At 34.9% G+C, this 24,284-nt stretch overlaps 1 protein-coding gene across 1 annotated transcript; it reads right to left on the bottom strand.

Moving 5' to 3' along the window:
* Nucleotides 1-5,923: 5,923 nt before the first annotated feature.
* Nucleotides 5,924-23,168, bottom strand: LOC149376095 (uncharacterized). The gene is made up of 6 exons (XM_089593297.1): nt 23,121-23,168; nt 22,460-22,564; nt 22,115-22,249; nt 11,549-11,750; nt 8,119-8,961; nt 5,924-7,560 (listed from the first exon to the last, which is right to left on the bottom strand). Exons 1-6 carry the CDS (start codon nt 23,166-23,168, stop codon nt 5,924-5,926), a joined length of 2,970 nt encoding a protein of 989 aa, XP_089449423.1.
* Between the last annotated feature and the right edge of the window lie 1,116 nt (nt 23,169-24,284).

Here is a 24,284-nt window from a genome sequence, read left to right on the forward strand (position 1 = left end):
CCCACTCACGGGATTATACTCGATTATACGATCATGTAGAATCAAGCAGTAAGCAGCTGTTCCTTGCGAAAAATTATCTCTTGATTCGAATTCCAAACGCACATCAACTGGCGCGCTTTTCAAAGCTTCATTTTATTTTGAACAGTCAATAACGATGAGTGGCATGTGTGTAATAAAATCGTTTTTATTAATCATAGACTCCATTTCTTTACCATAATAGACATTTTGAAAATTTGTATACATATTGTAGAGTAAAGAAAATTGATTATGATTACTATTGAGATTAAGATTACCATATGGGTAGTATTGAGAGTTAAGAAATGATTTAACATTACTTATATTACAATGAACGAATTTTTTGTCTGTCTGATGCAGTTATGTAAGGCACAAGCCACTCAATCTGAGTCAATTTAAGCTTATACTTTTCGAAAATTTGATTTTCAGGTACTTGTATAACGGCGCTAACATCATCTCTTGATCTTGTGAGAATTAATTCATGTTTTGCATTAACCACTACTTTGCGATAGTCCTCAGAAAAACCAAATATTATACTTAAAGGTATTGACACTTCTCAATAAGAATGATCATTGATAATTGATTTTTTTCTCTTTAATGTCTATCCAACCAGCATTTTCAAGCATTAAACTCTGACTGGGAGAGAAAGATATCCATCCTTTCATTAAAGTTGTTAATCCAACATTCTTACACCTATCAATTTCTATACCATTTAGTTCATATCGTATTTCTTCAAACAGATGGCAGATGGCGTTATTAACTAGTTTTGTTTTCTCAAGAGATTTATCATCTCCAGTTGTGATACGTCCAGAAATACGTAGGGAACTTTGAGAGGGTAAAAGACATAAATATTGATGTTGAATTAAGATGCGAATTTCATCACTGCTATTAAATGCTGATGCAATGTGGGGTCGATGTGCATGAATTTCGTAGTGTGCAACCGACTCATCAAACACGACACCTGACTGAATTCCAAGAATCTCTTCTAGCAGAACTTTTTCTTGTTCGCAGGCAGCAAAAAAAAGCACAAGTTATTTTCCACCAAGAGCTCTTACTTTAAGGCCTAAGTTTTGTAAGAACTGCACGTTGTGACGCGTTAACGCTTTGAGCGTTCGTCGACAACTGATCTGTCTCATCCATTTTGGTTTGTTTTTATAGCTTCCTCCAATTTTGTTGTCTCGTGGATGACTATTCGTCCTCACCCTCGTTAATTTGTTTTCATAGCCTCGTCCAACTTTACTATTGTTGTACACTATGCCCATTTCAGTTGAGTTGTTTCAAGTGTAGTCTTGTATTTATAACTTCTCCACGAAAATTAATCAAGTTACCTTCTTGATCAACAATACGTACTTGAAGATGATCTATAATTTTAACAGCAACGGGTAAATAAATGATTTGCGATGGAACTTCGACAATCTTGTATCCCGGTGGTACAGCAGGGAAAAACTCGCGGATGGTATGAACTTTTTCTCCGTTTATATAGGCTCCACTTGTGATATTACACTCAACTCTCAATGTGTTATCCTTGAGAATAGCAACAGGTAAATCTGAGATGTGAGTACTGGTGTCTCTAAGAATTCGTTCAGTAAAGCCTAAAAGACGGCCTATAGAATCTTTTGGCCTGAAGTCAATAGTATGACTACACGTTATCACACTGCGGAGAGTATTATTGTTTGGTTTGATGCTAATAGCTATATCATTGGGTTGTAACACGTCGATTAGAAATGACTCAATATCTTGAATTTCGTAGCTGTCAGTTGGAAAAACAACCACTTGATCGCCTACGTAAAATTTATTATTTCCTTCGTCGATATTTGAAATTGAATTGAAAGTTAGGAGTTCTACTAGACCAATAACGTAGTTATGTGCTGGTGACAACTCGATAGGTGAAAAATATTGTGCTTTAAGAATAGATGATGTTCCTGATAAACTTAATGTCAATGATTCTTCCATGACGGTTTGTCAATGACTAATGTTACTTGAGTATTGGGATACATTTATATTGGCTGATGATGGAGTTTTTCACAAAGAAAGCTTAAACAAAGATGGCCGCAGTTGTATGTACTAAAATCTTGGAACCTTTCATAATTAAATTTGACATATCTAACACCAAGATATAGCAGTAGATCGGTGGCTGTAGCTCACCAAAACTGTCGAAATACGTCGCGTTATTGCCTCGCTTCTATAGGCAACCCAGTAAGTACCAGGACCATCCTTATCATCGAAATTGACTATTACTGATTCAGAAAAACGTGGGTCATTGGCTGGCAAAGCATTTCTCATGAAAACTCCACGGAAATGCGGTATTTTCAAAATTTTTGCATACTTGATAAGGTCATAGTCTGTGAGAGCTCGGTAAGGCAGTTTTACGTAGAAATTTTTTTTTTCCATCTTTTAAGCCTTTCCCAAGCCTTAAATGTAGACCTGAACCGTTCTTATGTGGTTTTAAAAACAGCCCCTTTCCAAGTAAGAGTGCTTCCATTTCTTTATTATGCCTCTCACTCTCCTTTAGCTGTTTTCGAGCAACTTTAGCATCATTAATAGCCTTGATAACTCCAATTACACCATTAGTGATAGTGCCTATAGCACTTAGGCCAGCAAATGCAGGAATAAGGAATGGTAGGAATTCTCCAGTTTTCTGCGGGATAGGCAATACTCGAGGTATTACAATATTTTTCCTACCACCAGCTTTTTTCACAGCATCCTGCGCTCCCTTTAACGCCGAACTTATAGCTTTTCGAGCACTACGATTAGGAATCATGGACTTTGAAGCACTTCGAATCAAACTTTTCAGAGTAGTTTTCTTCGGCTTCATTTTGCTCTTACTCACTTTACTAGAATTCGTACTAGGGAATGCTCCCATGCCGAGTTTGGATTTCAATTTCATGGCACTGGTAATAGTAAAAGCAGCAGCTTTTTTCCCTAAACTAGCGTCTGTGGCTTTGAATCTTTGCCACGCCTTTTCAGCGAGAATTTTGTCAGCGGTGTTTATTGCTGTAATATTTTTTCGATCCTGAGAATAGGCTATATCGTGTTGCTTGCACGTCTGATCCAATGAATTGATACCCAGATCTCTGCGAGCTAATCTCTTGTTTATTGCCTGGTCCACAATATTGGTACGTGCAGCTCTATAGGCAGTTTATTGATAAGTGTGTTTATAATTCCACAGCCTTTGCGATGATGAGTGATCATTACTTTCCAAGTGCTTAACGATGAATAAGCTCGAAAATATATGTAGAGCACTATTTATAGTTTCATATTTCTGCATGCAGTCATCACGAGCTCCAGGGAACAGAATATTTAACTTCCTGTCATAAATTTCAACTGATAAGTAAGATTAGGAAATACGATGACAGATGAGTTTCAAAATATAAAGGCAAACCATTTACAGTATCATGTTTCAGTTTCAGTTAAGTCAGCATACAGTAAACATGAGCTTCGTAGATCAGAATATAATACTTCCTGTCGTGAATTTCGACGGAATCGTTAAGCAAGATAAGAAAATCCAACGCCATGGTGATTTGCTTCCCGATACGATAAAAGCTGTTCTTTGTGGTCCGTCAAACTGTGGAAAAACAAACAGCTTGCTGGCTTTAATTACACACCCCAACGGATTAAGATTTGAGAATGTTTATCTATACTCAAAGTCGCTGAATCAGCCCAAGTATAAGTTTCTAGAACAATTGTTGGAGCCCATAGATGGTGTAAAGTATTTTTCATACAGCGATCATGAATCAGTCATATCTCCGGATAAGGCACTACCCAACTTCATAATGATATTTGATGACATTGCCTGTGAAAAACAAGATAATGTGAAAGCCTTTTTCTGCATGGGACGTCACAAAAGCGTTGACTGCTTCTACCTATACCAATGCTATGCTCAAGTTCCAAAGCACTTAGTCAGAGATAATTTAAACCTTTTAGTAATATTTCGACAAGATGACATGAATTTGAAGCACATCTATAATGATCATGTTAATACTGATATGACGTACAATGAATTCAAAAAATTATGTGTAAACTGTTGGAGAGTTGGAAAACATGGATTTGTCGTAATAGACAAGGAAAGAGATGTTGATAATGATAGATATAGGAGAGAATTGGATTCTTTTGCTATAAATATTACTCATGCTTATTAAGTGCGTATTAGTCTCTTGTTAACCATCAAGCAATCAACATGCACACTTTTCTTGAGGAAAAAGACGTTCTTTGGCAAGTTGAAAAAGCTAGAGAAGCTGTTCAACGTAAGCATCGATTGTTTAAGTCAGGAAGAGAAAATTTTGAAAAGTAGATTGGAGAGACTTTCAAGCCTATTACTGATCCACTTCTTAAAATTATCGATGACACAAAGAAAGTCAAAAACATGCCACTTAGCTCTGAATCTTTACTTAAAAACGCTAATAGTAACGCTAATAGTAAACGCTTGAAGCTAATAGTAACAGTGATGATGAAGAAGATACTTTTTCCGTCGAATGATACTATCAAAGACTATGATACCATTGTTAAAAAAGTGACGATGATGATTCAGCGCATGACATCGATAAAAATGAACCTATGAATCCATACTTACAAATACTTGATAGAAAGGAGTCAGAACTGGATCGAATTTATGGGATAAGAAAGGAAAAAAACGGACAACATATACTAAGTGATTCGCCTATATATTTCAAAAATAATCAAATTCAAAAAAAGGATCTAAGATATCCAAAGACTGATGGATTAATGGAGTTACTTATAAAAAGGCACATGACACCAGATAATTAAGTTAAATACAAACAAATCTTGAAAACGTCAAGTGCGCATAAAAGAAAATTCGACAAAAATGAGACGATTTGTCCATACAATAGTAATAAATTTAATAATGTTATTGCCCCATTATTTAATCTTACTCAAATTAAGAAGAAAGGCGGGTCCCTACCTTCATTTAAAATTGCTAGGCTGAACATGCAAATGGACTACTTTTACTGGGACGGCCCTAACGAGCTAGTCAGCTAGTCAATCGGCTAAAATTACTAGTGGCAGAAAAATCAGCCAGTAATCCTAGTCATACTAATGAAATAAATTCAATCGCTGAGGAGCTTCGTGAAACTAATATCATATATTGAGCATCGTTATCAATTTTACTTGTTTCGTGTTTCTTGATTTTGAAAATAAGGAAACGTCGATTTAATTTTTAAAAGAGTATATTCTTGTTTCAGTAGAAGATTTCAAAAGCACAAAAAAACAGGAGAATCAAAGCGCTCTGCTCTGTGTCGTGATCTGAAGTCAAACAACAAAATAAAGGTTGCCTGGCAACGGCATAACTATGCAACTACTTATTCTATTTTCAAATGGCAAAACGCCCATAATGACCATCATTATGTCGTGGCTCTTCATAGTGATTCAAATCACCGAAGAGAGGTAAAACGGCCCCAAATACGGCATCCGTATTCGTGCACGTAGCCTAGGTCTCGAGGTCCTGTATGCCCTTTGACCGGTGAAAATAGAACACTAGCAATTAAAAGGCAAAATAAATACGTTTTAATATTGAAAAACGAACAGTGCAGAGTTAACAAAGAAAGAAGGTAATATTTAAAAATGTACGTCGGTAACATTCTCCCCTCTCAAACAAAAAGTCGCATTATAATGATTCACCGAATTTAATCAGTTTACGCGTTGGTCGAGTAAGAAGTCCGTTAGCAGTTTTGACTTCTGCCACACGAACCTCCTTATCTTTTCCTAGAAAAGTTTTTAAAATTACGCCTTTTTTCCAAGTATTTCGTGGTGTTTGATTATCTAAAATTGAAACTAGATCGCCAGTTTTTAAGTGAAAATCTGTCCTTAACCACTTTTTTTTTGGTATTAATGATGGCAAATATTCGTGCAACCAACGACGCCAAAAACAATCCGTTAAGAATTGAGTGTACCGCTATTGTTTTCTAGGACAAGTATTTTGATATTCAAATTTCTGAAAACGTAATGTACCGGAAGATGCACCAAAAAGAAAGTGGTTGGGCGTAAGGGCTTCTTTATCACAAGGATCGACAGAAACATGAGTTAAAGGCCTTGAGTTAATTGAATGTTGAACTTCGGTAAGTAAGGTTTTAAGGATTTCTTCAGTTGTGACTCTTTCTTTTAAAATAACTTCTAAAGTTTCCCTGACAATTCTAATCATTCTTTCCCACGCTCCCCCCATGTGAGATGCTGTAGGAGGATTAAATTTCCAGGTAAAATTGTTTTTTAAGGCAAAATCTGCTTGAGATTTTTTATTGAAATTCATGATGGCCTCTCTTAATTCAGTACTAGCTCCTTTAAAATTTGTGCCGTTATCGGAATGAATGACCTGAGGAAAACCGTGTTCAGCTGCTAATCTTTGAACTGCCATAATTGCTGAGTCCGTAGTCAAACTGTGAGCTAGATCGAGTCGAATCGCTCTTGTAGAGAGACATGTAAAAATCAAACCCCAGCGTTTTTCTCGTCTTCGACCTATCTTAATTAACATAGGACCGAAGTAGTCGATTCCACAGAAAGTAAAAGGACGGTAACCATAACCCAAACGTGAAGACGGAAGATCTGCCATTATAGGATTGGGAGGTCGAGCTCGTAAAATTTTACAAATTCCACAATTGCGTACTATATTTTTTAATACACCGCGTGCACCCAATATCCAGTACAACTGTTTTAATTCATTTAAAACTGTTTCTGTTCCCCAATGAAAAAATCGTTCGTGAAAATGTTTTATCAAAAGCCGCGTGACTGGATGTCTTCCGTCTAAAATAAATTGTTGAAATTTTAAGGAACTCCCAAGAATAGATTTGACTCGACCGCTTACACGTAAAGGCCCTTGATTGTCCAATACAGGACTTAAAATTAAAATTCGGCTCTCCCGCGCTGGCGCTTTCGAATTTTTAAGGGCTGAAATTTCTTTTTTGAACGACGAAATTTGAATTTCTTGGATCCAAAGCTTTTCTGCGTAATTTTGACGTTCAATCTCTAATAAATTCGTATTTTGTTCTAAAATAGTGTTTAAAAAAATATCTGAAGCTTTAAAGACGCATGAGGTTGCACGAATTAATTTATACCACGACGAAAATCTTTCGTTATCGGGAAGATAGGGAGCCAAAATATTAGCTTCTGTTGTTGAAAACACTTGCGTGATGGTTGACTTTACCTTTTCTCCGAAGGTTTTTAATGGCCATGAATTTTCGTTTTCGTGAAGAAACGCAGGTCCTAGAAACCATCTACTATTTTTGTAAATAGCTTCAGGAGCGTGCCTGGTCGCGTCATCTGCGGGATTATTATGCGAGGAAACCCACTTCCATTCCGATGGTTTGCTTTTTTCCGAAATTTCCCCCAAACGATTCATGACAAAGGATTTGAAAGAGAGAGGCTCGGAAAAAATCCATTTTAAGACTGTCTCTGAATCAGACCAAAATACGCGCTGATCAATTTTAAAAGTATGCTCCTTTACAACTAAATCCGCGATTCTTACTCCTAAAACTGCAGCCTGAAGTTCTAGACGTGGAATTGTGGACGGTTTTAAAGGAGACACTCGACTTTTTGAAACTGAAAAAGAAACGTGAATTTCATCATTTGATAACAAAAATCTAAAGTATGATACCGCGGCATAAGCTTCTTGGCTTGCATCGCAAAAAGTATGTAAAGATATTGATTTAACGGAATGACCCCGAAGTTGATAACAACGCGGAATCTCGCAAGCCTCTATCGAAACTAAATCTTTAAGCCAACGTTTCCAAAGAATAAATTCTTTTTCTCTTAGTTCATCTTCCCATTCGATTCCGCTTTGCCAAATTTTCCGCATTAAGATACGCGATTGAATCGAAAAGGGAGCTAAAAAACCTAATGGATCGTAAATAGACATAATTACGCTGAGAAATTTCCTTTTAGTGGGTTTCCTTGCGCCGGATACAAATTCTGCAGAGATATTTTTTCCGCTTAATATAAAAAACAAGGTATCAGAAATAGTTGACCATTGTAAACCCAAAATGCGTTCTGTTTTTCCGTCAAAATTTTCCAATAGAACTGAATTTCCTTCTTTTTTGTTTATATTTTTTAGAACCTTTTGTTCATTAGAAGCCCAACTATGCATTTCCCAATTTGCGCCTTTGTTTATTTTTATCACTTCAGAAATTCTTTCTTCAGCTTTCTCCGCGGATTCACAAGAATCAAGATAGTCATCCATGTAAAAATTTTGAATCACGCTCTTCGAAGATTCTGGATATAAATGTTTATATAGCTCAGCATTCTTATTCTTAATTAATAAGGCTGTAGCTGGAGAGGATTTGGCACCAAAAAGAAGAGAGGACATCACGAATTCTTTAGGAATGGAAGATCTGTCTTTCCCCCACCACAGAAATCGCTGAGCATCACGATCTTTTTCGCGAATCTTTATTTTTAAAAACATGTCTCTCATGTCCCCTTTGAAGGCTATAAAGTATTGGCGAAATCGCATGACTACTCCAATTAAATTTTGTAATAAGTCGGGACCGGTTAACAAAAAATCGTTGAAGCTAACTTTACAAGACTTTGCCGCTGCATCAAAAACCAAACGTACTCTACCTGGCTTATTCACATTTTGAACTCCAAAATGTGGTAAGTACCAGAGTTTTTCATTGGGTTCTGAACGAGCCTTTTCTGCGTATCCTAACTCAAAAAGGCGCTCCATTTCTTTGTAATACAAAGCTGCATATTCTGGATCCCGATCTAATTTTTTTTCTAAGAGGTGTAATCGGTTTAAGGCGTTTATGCGACTATTTGGAATCTCGTATATTTGGTCTTTCCAAAGTAAACCGACTTCCCATTGATTGTTGTATTTTTTACTTGTTTTTTCCAATATTTCTATGGCTCGTTTAACGCCTAAATTTTCTCGCGGAATTGTACTTATTTCTAATGCATCCAAATCGAAATTTTGTTTGACAAGATTATTCAAATTGAGATCGGTATTTACTGTTTCGATTTCACAAAAATTAGCTCGAAGATTTTCGAAATTAGAATCTTTATTTATAATTTGACCGTGTAAAGACCAACCAAGTAAACAATTAGAGATAAACAACGAGTATTTTTTGATTTCAAAATATTTTTGAGTAATAATTAAATTGCAGTGATCTTGACCGATCAAAATTTCCGGAACAATTGAAAAAGGAGAGATTTCTATACCGGTTCTCAACCTGCAATAATCTGACAAATCTTTTGACAACGTTTGTTTAGGTAAAGCCATATTTTCGACAACAAGTACATGATTTAGTTGAAAAGAAGAGTTAGGAACTTGGATCGTGAGACAGACTTTCATGTTTGCGAAAGTAATCGGATTTTGATGTCCCACGACACGTAAAGCAATATTGGTTGAACTTTCAACAGCTCCGATTTGTTTGACAATTGTTTTGTTAATTATAGAAATAGTTGATCCCTCATCCAAGAGAGCATATACGTTTTTGAAAGATTTTGACCCTATTACCCTAATAGGAACTATTTTTAACAAAGTTTCACTTCCTAGTCATGCGAGTTCTTTGTTTGATAACAAATTCGGTCTTGGGGAAAGATTACGCTCGATTACATTGGCCGAAGAGCGATTAAGTTCTCGTTCTTCATTTTCCTTATTAAAGTTGTGTAAAAGAGTGTTGTGCCTTAGTTTACAATGCGTACAACGATTTTCAATTTAACATTCAGGATGCGAATGACCTTTTTCCAAGCAATTGAAACAAACACCGATCTTTTTGGCGGTCCTCCATCGTTGTTTTACTGATTTTTGAGACCATTCTTTGCACGCTGCTGTTGAATAATTATTTCGCATGCATAAAGCACACAACTTTTGCAAGCTTGCACTTGAATGTGATTTTTGTACACAAACCGAAAGAACAGCCTTTTGATTTGATGCGCGCGTATGAAAACTTGATTCTTTCAGAACTTTATCTGAACTACCAACACTATGCAAATCAAGTATTCCGGCAGACAAACTCAACTCTGCTTCACTATACAAAAATGCACTCAAAATTTCTAATTGCGATTTTTTACCCTCTTCGGCTGCTGAAAATCTTGCGTAATCTTGTAACATTATTTTTGGAATTTTACATAAAATTCCTTTTACCAAATCTGGACTGTGTAGGTAACCTAAATGATCTAACGATTTAATCGCGATCACTGAATTTTTCAGTTTGGATGCAAAATCGACCAAATTTATTCTGCCTGATTCAATAGAAGGCAAAGTTTTATTGGAAAATAAAAGGTTGTGCAATTGCACCAGCTATTCAACCTTACGATGCTGTAAATCTCACTACTTAACAGAAAGAAAAAAGTTTCATTGTGGATGAACAAGAGAAAACAAATCTACTATTGAGCAGTTTAAGTGATGTATTCTTAGAAACAATACTAAATTTGCAGCGTGAAATAAATACAGTTAAGAAGATTGTAGCACATATATCTAGTATAACTCCAGAAGACAGTTAAGAGAGATGGAATCAGTAGTGGAAGCGTTTTATAAACCTGCGCGACGCAACTACCTTCGCCGTAAGTTTGATATTCGAGGCTTGGATGAAACATGGCAAGCTGATCTTGTGGAGATAATACCTTATGCTCATGAAAATAAAGGTTATAGGTATTTGCTTACAGTTATAGATGTATTCTCCAAGTATGCATGGGCTGTGCCCGTAAAGAATAAAACCGGTAATGATGAGACTACAGCTATGAAGTCGATATTAACAGAGGGAAGAGTTCCGACTAATTTGCAAACAGATCATGGCAAAGAGTTATACAATGTGAATTTTCATATAGCTTTGAAACCAAAGGATGTGTCAGCTGCTACTGAAAATGAAATTTTGAAAAAAATTTCATTCAGAACAATGCGGATGAGAAAACAACCGAAATTTAAAGTGGGAGATAAAGTGCGAATAAGTAATGCTAAGCAAGTATTTGAAAAAGGATACACACCTAACTGGTCGACTGAGGTATTCACTATAACACGAGTAGCTCTAACCAATACACCAACTTACCATTTGAAAGATTATTAAAATCAGTCAATTTCTGGAGGCTTCTACGAGCAGGAACTGCAGAAAACCAAGTATCCTGATACTTATCTTGTTGAAAAAATTCTTCGTCGACGAGGAAATCAAATATTCGTCAAGTGGTTGGGCTTTGAAAATACCCATAACAGTTGGATTGATAATAACAAAGAATTAAAGTGATATGTACTTTAAAAATTATTAAAATCCAGAAGTAGTAAAAAAATTTGCATAAAATTTGTTGTGGTCTTTTAATGTTATCAATTATGTGTGCAAATGAAATTTTTTTACCATACATGGTAATGTTATATCTTACATAAGATTCATTGAGACAAATAAAAACTCTAAACATGTAAAATATTGTATTATTTATTTTTTCCCACGTTAAACTAGTTTCACAAAAATAATTTTCTTTTTGTTGTATTTGTATAATTAAACATTTATTGGTTAAAAAATTTAACACTATCACCATTATAGCGAACTAACAGCTTTTTTTCTATCAATAGATTCCAACAAACTATTAAATGATAGTTCGTTACTCACAAGATACTCAGATACTTGGTTAGGAAAAAATATCTGGAAGTGGTCGTCTAGTTCAGCGATAGCTTTCGTGCCAAATTTAGTGTTAGCTTTTCTCAGCTTCGACACTACATGACTTTGCCCCTTGACCATTTCGTTGATCTTCTTTGTTGGAAAGAATCTTTCACAGGCTAGCCGATTAAGTGCTGCTAAATCAGCCATCTGAAATATAAGAAAATTATATGAGTTTTATAAATAGTAAAAAAAATATATATGAATAAGAAAACACGTTACAAACCTTTATTTCTGAGCTTTGCTGTTCCAAACAGATCTGCTTATCTCTCTAGAAATTTTTTAACTTTAAACCTGTTCTTTTGAGAGCTTGTTGACCTGAGCTGCTTGCATTGGATGATGAAGCAGTCGATACTTTTATCTGCTCACTACAGCTCTGACCAAGCTCTGCTGGTTAATGCTGCCGATGATATAGGGACTCTCCCACTACTGGAAAAATCTCCCCCTCTACATTGGCTGCTTTTTCATTGGCTGCTGATCTGCTATGATTTTCTACACACTCTCCAGCTCTTCGTTCTTCTTTTATTTTAATCCTATAATGGCCCCAAGGCAGTGTATTTGTAGTGTTTTATAAAATATATCGCTTATCATCTCGGGAACTAAGAGCAATTTTATTTTTCCTCTTAGTGTAAAGCTTATGATAACGTGATCTTACATTAATTTGCTCTCGATTAATGTTTATAATTTAGTCACGTAGGCACTCAGTATAGTCGTTGAAATTGATAGTTGCCTTTACGACGTTACTCTTAACACCCTTTGCTTTTTTAATCACATTTTTATTTTCAAGAAGAATACTATACATCTTACTTCTGAGCCCAACAAATTTCAATACAATATTTCCATTGCACTCATCTTTCATGAGCCCAACAATTTTTTTTTTTTCAACGGCATCGTAAATTTATTATTTTCTGGATAATCTGATGTGTCAAATTCATTAATATCCAATTTCATCATTTTATAAATATCATGATTTGTTACCTCATATATCAGACTGTCTGTATCAGTGTATAAGAGTTTATAATCATTTTTGAGTTTGGAGAGCATATAATCGTAGTGAAAACGATACACAAGTGTCTTAGATTTATCTATCTTTATTAAGCCCAATGTATATTGGCTTTTTCATTATCACTTCTGCACGTTGTAGCTATATGGCTACAAAATTCTCATAAAAAATATCACAGCTGTGAAAATTTGGCTTTGCGATGTACCATGCCGCACCATAGCGTCCATCCCATGGTTGAGAAGTTTGACATCGATACGCTTTCTCTCATTTTCCATCGTTTTTCCAAAAATAGCATTATTGAATAGTTTGAAAAGCATTCTTCCAAACTCATTCTTAGCCTTTTTCCTCTCAATGCTATTGAGATCAATATATTCTTTAAGCCATGCACTTTGCCATAATTTTAAGGCTCGATATATTTTTGTCAGTCGTAATCCATGATTTGTGGCTTGCTTGCGGGTTTCATAATGAAGTACATATTTATGCTTGTTACTTAATGTTGTCATTAATTTAGGCTGCTTTGAACCTGGTGCTGAAATGTGTTCGGAACAAAATGGCAAATCTTTATGAGAATCGTGGAGCTCCTCTGGATACTCCAAATCCACTTCTAAAATATATCCGTAAGCACTTTCATTTCTTATATTATAAAAATCATGAGGCTGTTGCTCAACATTTTCGACCCACTGAAATCCACCATCACGAAGTTTTTTAGTCATTGCTCAACCATATAAATTATTAACGTTAAAATATGCTATATATCTTTCAGTATCATCTTTTTTATAATTTTCCATATACTGATTGTTAGCTTCTGCATATCTGTTACAGCACTGGCTTATTCCACCTAGTATGCCTTTTTCAGTCTCTGTATCATTTTTTACTGTCAAAAACTCTGCTGCTAATACTGTATTAATTTTTAAAGCATTTTGCTCGTCAAGAATTTCTCGCACTTTTAAAATGAATATTTTTTCCGCAGACTAAAGAAATTGTATTATATCTAAATGCCTACTATTTGTTATAACAGCCGTTCTTATGCAATTTTTAAAAGCACTATTAAGATGTTTCCATGTCACAAAATTATAATTATCTTGATTTTCTAATTTTTCATCGAGCCCTGACCCTTGCACTTCTAGAATTTTATGAAATGCTGCTAAAAACGTTGATAAAAGACACTCAATATTCAACAACTTATTTTCCACTGGCGATGACAATTTTACAGACGATTTTTCCGACAGCTTATAGTCGGAAATACTTTTAAACACTATTTCACTATTATCAATAAAACCTCGTATCTCGGTCATATTATCACTATGCAGCAAGCGTTGATATTCTATTCGCGCTATTTCACAGAAAATCACGTAACGCTCCACGGCGTTGGCGTTAGCAAAATTCTCGCGGAGTTGCTCCATTATACTTACAGCTCGCGTTAACGTACTCAAATGAATGACAAGCTGCTTGAACTTTTCTTTTATACTGATTTGCCTCTGCGAAAGCGATACGAGTGATAACTAGCGGTGACTAGCAGTTGTATATAAAGAGATGACACATCGATAGAGGGGTTAGTTAACTAATAATCGTCACAACGTTATGATGACAAAGTACGTGGTTGATGTTCAAGGCTTTAAAACCATGCACAACGAATTTATTTTTAAAATGGTCGCTATTATACCTCTACAAGAAAATGCTACACCGTCAGTTTTTGTCTTTAAGCCCCCATATTCTTGGGCACAGCTCTTACCTAAAAACAAATGTGAAAATCGATGGTTGGAGTTTACTTACCACGGTCTTCGTTGGAGCTTGGAAGAAGTTCCCTACGAGGATCTAGCTACAACCTTTCGAGCCATTATTAAAGAAGATGATGTTATGTAAAAGGTCTTGAAAAAATCGAATGGTTGTGCCATGTGCTATTTAATAGGTACATTACTCATAGTGTGATTCTACGCTTTACTAAATATTTGCATAATATAATTATTTTTATAGGTACATTTATGATATTAAGCAATGTCCAGCTTTAAAAAAATTAGTACGGATAATATCGAATGCATGAATCACCAATTTAATTTAGCTCATTGTGCTGTGAAGAATGCTACAGCTTTAAAAAAAATGGATTTTAAAAGAGCAGCAACGACAAAACGATATTTTTTAATCAATGTACACCTGATACACAATACTTATGCAATAAATTAGTTTTTCATGAATCTATTTCGATTTTTTTCATTCATGCCTCCTTATTACTGCGCCGATTCAAATTACTTTATCGTATTAACTGACTCTATTCATTGGTGAGGTACTGCGGTAAAGAGGAGTAAGCCTAGCAATGTTGGGATACGCTTTCGGTTATAAAATGGTATACATGTTCTCTCTGGCAACTCGTATCACTCAATACGCCCGCTCTTGCTAAAAAAATATTACGTTAGTGCATTATATGCCTAAGTGAGAAGCGGTGAATCATCGGTCGCGGCTAATGCATGCATATATATAAGAAATGATAGCTATGTTCATTGTTAAGGTACTACGTCAAAAAAAAAATGAGTGAGCAAGCGTTGAGAAATTAAAAGGAAGATGCGATTTACTTTTGGTAATGAAATAGTATATATGTTTTCTCTGACAGCACGCATCACTCGATACGCCCACTCTCGAGAAAAAAATATGACGCTGGTACATTATACGCCTAAATAAGAACTGAAAAGTTATCAGCCACGGCTTACACATACATGTATCCTAGCGTGACTCGATGCACCCCCTCTTGCTAAGAAAAGAATATTACACTGGTACATTTACGCCTAAATAAGAAGCGAAAAGTCATCAGCCATGGCTAACACATCCGTATGGATAAGAAATAATAGCTCCATTACTTGGCAAGGTACTGCGTCGAGTAAGCCAACGTTGGTCACAGCTTAACGGGATACGCGATCCGCTACATCCACTGATAAGAAATACACGTTCATGCTTGATCATATTCTTCTCGCGCTGTACGTTGGGCTTGTCACCTACACCTTTCGGATCCATCCTGATGACGTCGGAGCTCAATTCGCGGTCGGAAAGGAAGGGAGCCGTCAGTACCATCCGACGTCACAGGATCTGGAAGAGGCCCCTTCCCCTGACGTTATCGCCCGAGTAGTCCGCATCACCCACCACCCCTACTACCTCTCCTATACCACCCGTGCCCCTCCTCCAACCACCCGATCAGCCTCTCCCCCCCACCACCGACTCTCCTCCACCCTCAGCTATAGCTAGAGCCTCTCCCCCCACCACCACCTCAGGGGGGAGCTGGGGGGTGCCAGAACCGCCATGGTTTACCTACTAGTAGTGAATAATATAAATTTTAATATTGTTGAAAACCATTACTTTCAACAGTTTTGTAAAAAACTATGTTCTGCTTATAAAAACCAAGTTTGCCAACGTATCTATTAAATGAAACGGTACCAAAAGTGTATAATAATCTGAAAAAAAAAAATTGAACTGCAAAAATGTTTAGGCGTTATGTTAATAAATAAGCAGAGTAATGATACGTTAGTTTGTATGATTTTTACAGCCAGTAACTATTTATATGTAAACTGTTACGATTTAGATCTGTACTCAATAGAAGCAATTATTACTAAGTCACTTGAAAAACTTAATGATAAAAATATATGTTTACATAGTATTGTTTCAAACACCGATCACATTCTAACAACAGTTGATAAAAATCGTAATTACTGGTATTTTTCTTGTTTATTAAAAATCTTTTAAAACTTATTTTATATCGTTGTTGATGAAAAACTACAAAGTGACATTTCTAAATTAATAATAGAATTCAAAGCTGAAGGTATAGAGAAAAATTACTGGATCTGGGTGACAAAAAAATGGAAAATTTGGATATGAACGTAAAGTCTGCCATAGAATACATATTTTTTTAAATAATTGTACCTTGCAATTTTACTATAAAACTGATGCAACAAATTGCAACTGACATACATAATGACCATATCTTTCCGACTGATGTCCTTGTAATGTTGATTCAAAACAAATATGAAATTGAATTGAACAAAATTACAAATATTTTAAAACATGTATACGAAATACTATATACAAAATGACAAGAAAAGTACACAATTGCTTATGGCGTTGAAAGCTTTTTACATATTTTATTAAAATGTAAAGATTTGAGCGACGAGCAAGAATATAAAATTAAATATGTTAAAAATAAAATTTATAGAGCTGTTAATATGCTTTCTGTAGCATCTCATTATTTGCACCCTACAAATCAGAGGAAATACTTAAACCTTATTATAGAGGACCCTATTAAAAAATTAACAATATTTTTTATTCCATTTTTTAATGAAAAAGAAATGTCTGGTTTGTTGAGACTTCGAAAAAAAGATGGTGTTTTTCAAAATTTATTTGAAAAATCGTACGAAATGGCACAAATGTTATATAAGTCATTCGAACCTCTATCCAGAATTTGCCAAATTTTGTTTGAAACTTAGTAATATACCTGCTTTTACAAACCATCAAAATCTCATAGTAAGAATGTCTAATTTGAATAAAAAACAACAAAAATTAATTATTAAACTATTTTGTATTTTATAGTATAATGAATCTAGAAACGTAGAAAACTGAAACTGTATTTTATATTATAATTATATTTTATTTAACTGAATATTATAACAAAATGAATGTGATGACGCTAATTGAGAGCTAACCAGTACAAAAAGCGTCTTAGTAAATAATCTATTAAGTAACTTTTTACTTCTATACACAGTATAACATTTGACATTTTAAGGTGTTTTACACTTTTTCTTAATAGGATGCTTTTTGTTTTAGTAAGCTCTCAATTACACTAAACATTAAGTAATTAATATAGTTTTTATTTAAAAATGAAAAAATATAAACAAATTTAGTTGCAAGTTGCAAGTAAAAAAGCGCAATCTAAAAGTATTAAAATAAATACTAATTTTTAATTTATACTAAAATCAATTAAGTATACAAAATCTAGTGAATATCACTGTACGTTGAAGCAACTATAAATTAGGAAGTAATAAATTAAAAAGTATTTAAATACCAATTTAAAACAGTAAATAAGTATTTTAATTAATACCATGATTTAAATGTAGTTTAATTTGAAACTAGATATTGTTGAGATAAATAAATAATATAAATCGTTACTCAAAATTTATGAAACTAAAAAGCTAAATGTTGTACGTTAAACATTAACGTTCAATAGTCAGATTTAAAAAATGAACATATTATTTTATAATAAATGAAGAGTAAATAAATACGAAATGTTCTGTCGAAATCGCTGCTTATTTCTTTTACTTATTTAAATTTGTATTATAACAGTTTAGAAAGAATTTAAAATTTTGATTTTATCTATTTAAATGATTATAATTACTTATTTTCATCATTTTCTTCATCTTCATTTTCATCCCCATCATCATCATTAATCCCGATCCATCGTAGTACACCATTACCTCTTAATTTTATGTCATAATACAAAGCAATCAATTTAGCAGATCTTCCTTCAGTTAATTGATTACGTTTTGGCAAATGAACGTAATTCAGAGAATAACCGTTCTAACTGGCCAGAAGACGCAGGAATGATATGAAATTTAAGCGCTAAAATACTTCATGTTGGATAAAAATCGTTCGCAATTTTCCAGAAAAGTAATGGTGAAGCACAATTTTTCCTCAGTATCATTTCAAACATTCCACCTCCAGTTCTGTACAATTCAAGCTCCTGACTGCTAACTTCATCTAAGTTTTCCAGGAAAAACTCATTGACTAAAGCCATATGTCTCGCCTGTAATCTTAACCCTCGAAATCTTGGATGCAAAAAATTTGCAGCACACCCATATTTATTTACAGCCCTTTCAGTTCGGGCCGCAACAAGCTCTTCATATCGAGGATTGAGGGCTGGAATATCCAACCGCAGCCAATACTCAACTCCTGTAGCTACATCACAGTTAGCTTTTTGACAGGTATTAATTAATTAATCTACGAACTGGATCTAAAATCAATATATTGTCTCAAAGCCTCGCTTCAAAATCTGATCTAAATAAAAGATTATAACTTTGTCCGCTAGAATATTTCTTTCTTGCTGATCTCTGGCAACGTTACGCATAAATAGTAGATTTCGAAAGCATCTTCTATATGCATCTCGGTGGCTGGCAAATTTTGTATCAGGAATGAGAACTATTCGCGTACCTTCGTTTGCGACTACTTGTTGTTCTAGTGCTGGGTGTTTGAACTGTATTAATAAATTGTTTACTAAGTAAGCGAATGCAATATCAACAATTGCTTTACTCAGTAAATTAGCACTGTGGCTACTACAAACGATATGACAATCACCATGTAGTCTTCCCATTCTAACAACGTTTGACGCGCTGTCTGTCACAGATACGTAGACGTCAGAATCATAATTTTCTAAAGCAATTAGTTTACATCCATTGTAAATATCCCTAAAAGCTTCGCCAGTTTCTCTTTCAATACTAAAATTGTATGAGTGGAGATAAATATATTTATTATTTTCTATCGAATCTAGCTTTCACATACACACAACATTTTGTGTGTTCGCTGATTTATTTTTCCATGCATCCATTAAAAAAGCACCTCTCCTTGAATTTGTTTTTCGAATAGCCTCTAAAAAATGTTTAAAACGTTCATTGAGAATGGTATTCAACAACGTTTTTCTAGTAGGAGGTGTGTAGTTAGGGCTTAAAGCATTCACAAAACGTAAAGAATATTCGTTTTCAACTGTTTAAAACGCAATTGTGCATCCAAAAAACATATCACCTAGCAATTGGTCGAGTAGCCTAGAATCGACCCTGTTACCTGAAAATTAGAATTAGGATTTCAATTCAATTACCAAATATCATTTCTTGCAAGATTTGAAGTTGAATTAGATTAAGAATTTTAACTTTTGTTTAAAAAATACTGATAAAATTCTTACCTTCCATTTTTCTAAAAGTACCTTGAGAATAAGCTTAGCACTACCGTTTTACGTTAAAAAAAGCCAATGGTCTTTATTTGTACAAACATTCACGTAAGATTAATTATAATTTAAATAATATTAATAATTCAATTCAAATAATATCAATACAAACATCTGTGTTTTTAAATAAAAATTTACTGCTCTAGTTACAAGCTAACTGATGCACACCAGACGCTTGCGCATAGGTTTCTGACAATTTGACATTTTGAGGTATATTACAAGTAATTTACATGTAGAGTATGAAACCTCTCTATTACGTCGTTTACCCACCACTGGCCACACCTTGTATTTTAACACATGGGCACCAGTGCTCTCGAATGTATGTAGCATATTCACATGCGCGAAATTCAAAATATTAGAAAACTGCATATTTAATGTACACCCAAAAATTAAGCGAAAAACGTTATTAAAGTTATGAAAATATTTAGATAAATTGTATTTAGTATAAGTATTATTTTTTAAACATGCATTGAATAACAATTTTTAGTATGAACAACGGTAACATTGTGTAATTATTCATTAACGTCGCTTGGATTTTTTAGGAATAATAATTATAGTATCTTAAATGTTCAAAACTGATTTAAGTGACATATTAAGGTAAGAGAAATTATTTCAATAAACTTTTTATGATTTGTATTGTAAAACAATTTTAATTGCAGTTTTTTGTGTTGTAGCGTTGGCAGCATTGAAATACGAGTCACACCTAAATATTATGTATATGTTTTCAAACTATATATACGATACTTCAAAGCAGAAGACCGCTCAATGGAGAACGTCCTTTATAAAAAATAAAACAAAGAAAGAGGAGGTTATAGTTAAATGTATGAATTGGACTTGCTTTGCATAAAAATATTCATAAAATTCTTCTTAGTAGGTATTTGAATAAGAAATATCCTGCTTGCGAGATACTACATCCATGTGTCAATGCTATCATGTTATGTTTTATTCAGGCTGAAGTATCTAGGGATGATCAATTTAAACATATGTCAGTTTATAGTCTTGTTTTTTTATCTTTGCTAACTAATTTTTTTCTACCCATTTTATATTTCAAGGCTATCATGAATATCAAGCAGCTCCAACATCATCACTGGATATTGGAAATGAAAAATTAACGGGATCTTTTCAATGGCTTTTGAACTTAAGATTGTATGATTTTTTTCGCACTTCGCTGTGCTCATGATGGAATCTTTGACATTTAATTAATTTATAAAGTTTAGCAGTTTGTCAAATTTCATTGTCTTTGATGCAACTATCACTTAGCATAACCAAAAAATAATGACTCCAAACATGCTCAAGTGTTTTCTACACACAATTTTTAACTATGATGGATATATACTTTTGCAGAGTAGAGCATCTGAAACTTGGGCTAATTTTTTAGAGCTTTTGGATAATAAAAATGGCAAACTTAGAATTTATAGTTTTATTTGCTTTATATGAACTGAAACTATACATTAGTAAAAACTTTAATAATAACTTGTGTGTTACTTTCAGGTTCCATTGTATTGGCTTTTCATTCCAGCTTAGTTACACTGACCTTGCCGCCAAGACGCGAGTTATTTGGATGGAGAATAATGCAAGCCAGCGGTTTCCTTCGGTGCTTTAGTTAATCTTTTATAAAAATTGTTTAGAACGCCACACTTGCTAATGATGTAAACAAAGTGGGTACGTGTAGCTAAGGAAAATAAAAGACGTTCGGTAGAGATAGAACCCCGTGACAAATCTTTTTGAAATTTCAACCAGACATTCTTATTGTTGTTACAATGAAGCTGTTGAAATTTCAAGACAATTGTCTGTTTCGTTTCCGAGATATTGAATTTCAAAGTTCAGTCATTTTAACACGTTCGCTTTAGGGAAAACTTGTAAAAACTCAGTTTTAAATAAATTGGCGCAATGAATGTCTCAAATTTTTTTATATGTCACAGATAATGTCATTAACTATATGTACAGAAAGTTTTGCGACGATTGTCTGATTAGTTTATAAATAAAAAAATTAAATAATAGTTCGACAAAAGCGCAACGGCAACGTCGCAAGAAGCAGGAAATTTAAAATATTCCAGGACGTAAATCAGTAAATATTTAAATATTATTGTAGATATTTATGTATTTCAGTATAAAACATAAGCTTATATATGTGTGGGAGTGTGTGGCGATTCAAATATTCGAACATCGCGGTAGAATGTGTACATTGCCTAGCAACGCGAATGTGTGATGAATAATATTTTAATGAATTTGTACACAGTCTGTCAACCGCTCTTGTATCAAACGGATGAATATTCTGATAATAAATATTGATACTTTAAAATAGAAAGCATAAGTTATTTGTATTGATTTACTGTCGTCTATTTCCTATATTGGTGACCCCGACAAAGAACGCATCGCAAAATAATCGCGAAATGTTACGTAACGCGGATCAACTTGTCGTTTTACGCGAAGAAAACGAGCAACTTCTTCGACAGATTGAAGAACTTTGCCAGAATGAGGAACAACAAGAACAACAACAACAACAATAACAAGAACAACAACAACAGCAACAACAATAACCACCGCAGAATCAAAGCCTCGCCGCTCACGTCGCTGATCTTCGACCTTCAGTTCACCGAGTCGCTGTAAAATTTCCGCCTTTTTGGACAGACAAACCAAGCTTATGGTTCGCACAAGCTGATTCTCAGTTTGTACTTTCTGAAATAACAAATGAGGTTACAAAATTCCACTACGTTGTCTCGCAATTAGACGCACGTGTCGCACTGGAAATCGAGGATGTCATAACGAATCCCCCTCAAATAAATCCATATACATTTTTGCGCACGAAATTAATTGAACGTTTATCTGCATTTGAGGAACAACGTGTTCGTTAACTTATCAGCGAGGAAGAGCTTGGCGATCGCAAACCATCGCAGTTTCTCCATCACCTTCGTTCTCTTGCTGGCTCAACTGTCGTGCAAGACAACCTTTTGCGACAACTTTGGCTTCATCGGCTACCGTCAAATGTTTGAGCTATACTTGTGACACAGTCCAAATTGACGCTTGATAAGCTTGCAGAGCTCGCTGACAAAATTGTTGAAGTTTCACCGAGCACACCAACTTTTGCTGACAACGCTGCACTTAGAGACAAAGGTACCGAAAACAACTTGTTAAATGCGACTGCTGATTTACAAAAGCAAGTCGCTGAGTTATTAACTTTTGTTCGCGTTCTCGCAGTCCTAACAGGAATTTTAGGCAGAGGAGTCAGTCACGTACAAGAGCAGACTCGCAGCAAAGAACAAATCGTTTGTGCTGGTATCATGCGAACTTTCAGCAGAAAGCTTAAAGTGCATTCATCCGTGCGATTTTTCGGAAAACGATCAAAGCAGTCTGTAAGGGCGGCATCTGACTGCAGTTTATCTAATAGCCGTCTCTTTGTGGTTGATAAATATTCAAAACAAAGATTTCTTGTTGATACTGGTTCAGATTGTTGCTTTCCTCGTGGTCTATTACGAGATCGTCGTGCTCCTGTCAATTATTATTTATGCACCACAAATGGAAGCAAAATAAAGACATACGGTTTTCTAACCTTAAATCTCAACTTAGGACTCCAACGTTGTTTCTTGTGGAGATTCATCGTTGCCGATGTGGATTTACCAATTATTGGATCGGATTTTCTCGCACATTACCACCTTTTGCCTGATTATCGTACGAAGCGCATTGTTGATGTTTCCACTGGACTTCAAGCTCAAGGTTCATTTCAACGTTCTGCACAGTGCAGCGTTAAAGCTGTTCAGGATTATTCCACTTTTTCGGCTCTTGTTTCTAAGTTTCCTGAAATTACTCGTCCACCTGGTTTACCACGAGAAATCAAGCATCAAACGGTTCATCATATTCGAACTACTCCTGGACCACATGTTACAAGCAAAGTGCGCCACTTAGGTCCTGAAAAGTTGAAAATTGCTAAAAAGAATTCGACAACATGTTGCAAGCTGGTACAACTCGACCATCCGAAAGCTCTTGGTCATCGCCTTTGCATCTAGCACTGAAGAGTGATTCGACTTTGCGTCCTTGTGGAGATTTTTGCGCGTTAAATGCTTGAACTATTCCGGATCGTTACCCTGTTCGCCACATTCACGATGTTACTTACTTCATCGATAGTTGTACGGAATTTTCGAAAATTGACCTTGTAAAAGCTTATCAACAAATTCCAGTCGCTGAAGGAGATATTTGTAAAACTGCTATAATAACTCCATTTGGCCTTTTTGAATTTCCGTTTATGACGTTCGGCCTTCGAAATGCTGGTCAAACCTTTCAAAGGTTCATGGACGAGGTTTTACATGGATTGGATTTTTGTTTTGTATATATAGATGATATTCTCGTTTTCTCTCATTCAAAGACAGAGCATGAACGACATCTTAAAACCATTTTCGAACGACTTGCAAAATACGGGATGGTAATAAATTTGAAGAAATGTATTTTTTGGAGCTTCTGTGGTTGACTTTGTAGGTTACACTATATCTGCTGCTGGTATCCAAACGCCTGAGGAACGTGTCCAAATAATTATGAACTACCCTTTGCCGAAAACAGCTCAAGGCCTCCACCATTTTCTAGGTATACTAAATTTTTATCGCAGATTTTTACCTCATGCCTCTGAATACGAGGCTCCTTTACATGATGCAATCAGCAAACCGATTTTAAAAAGTTCTCAACCAATCACTTGGACACCTGAGTTAGAAGAAGCATTTCAAAC

The sequence above is a fragment of the Copidosoma floridanum genome, unplaced genomic scaffold (genome assembly GCF_036245765.1).
Source record: "Copidosoma floridanum isolate Cflo_tuat_1 unplaced genomic scaffold, Cflo_Japanese_pri ptg000001l, whole genome shotgun sequence".
Taxonomy (NCBI): domain Eukaryota; kingdom Metazoa; phylum Arthropoda; class Insecta; order Hymenoptera; family Encyrtidae; genus Copidosoma; species Copidosoma floridanum.

What these genes read in the sequence shown, in the direction of transcription:
- LOC149376095 (XM_089593297.1), bottom strand. Translation starts at nt 23,168, where the DNA reads ATGAATCTCCACAAGAAACAACGTTGGAGTCCTAAGTTGAGATTTAAG. An exon ending in GTCCTAAGTTGAGATTTAAG is followed by an intron (nt 22,565 to 23,120) that starts GTTAGAAAACCG and finishes TCACAAGTATAG; the next exon opens with CTCAAACATTTGACGGTAGC. An exon ending in GTGATGGAGAAACTGCGATG is followed by an intron (nt 22,250 to 22,459) that starts GTTTGCGATCGC and finishes TTGTTATTTCAG; the next exon opens with AAAGTACAAACTGAGAATCA.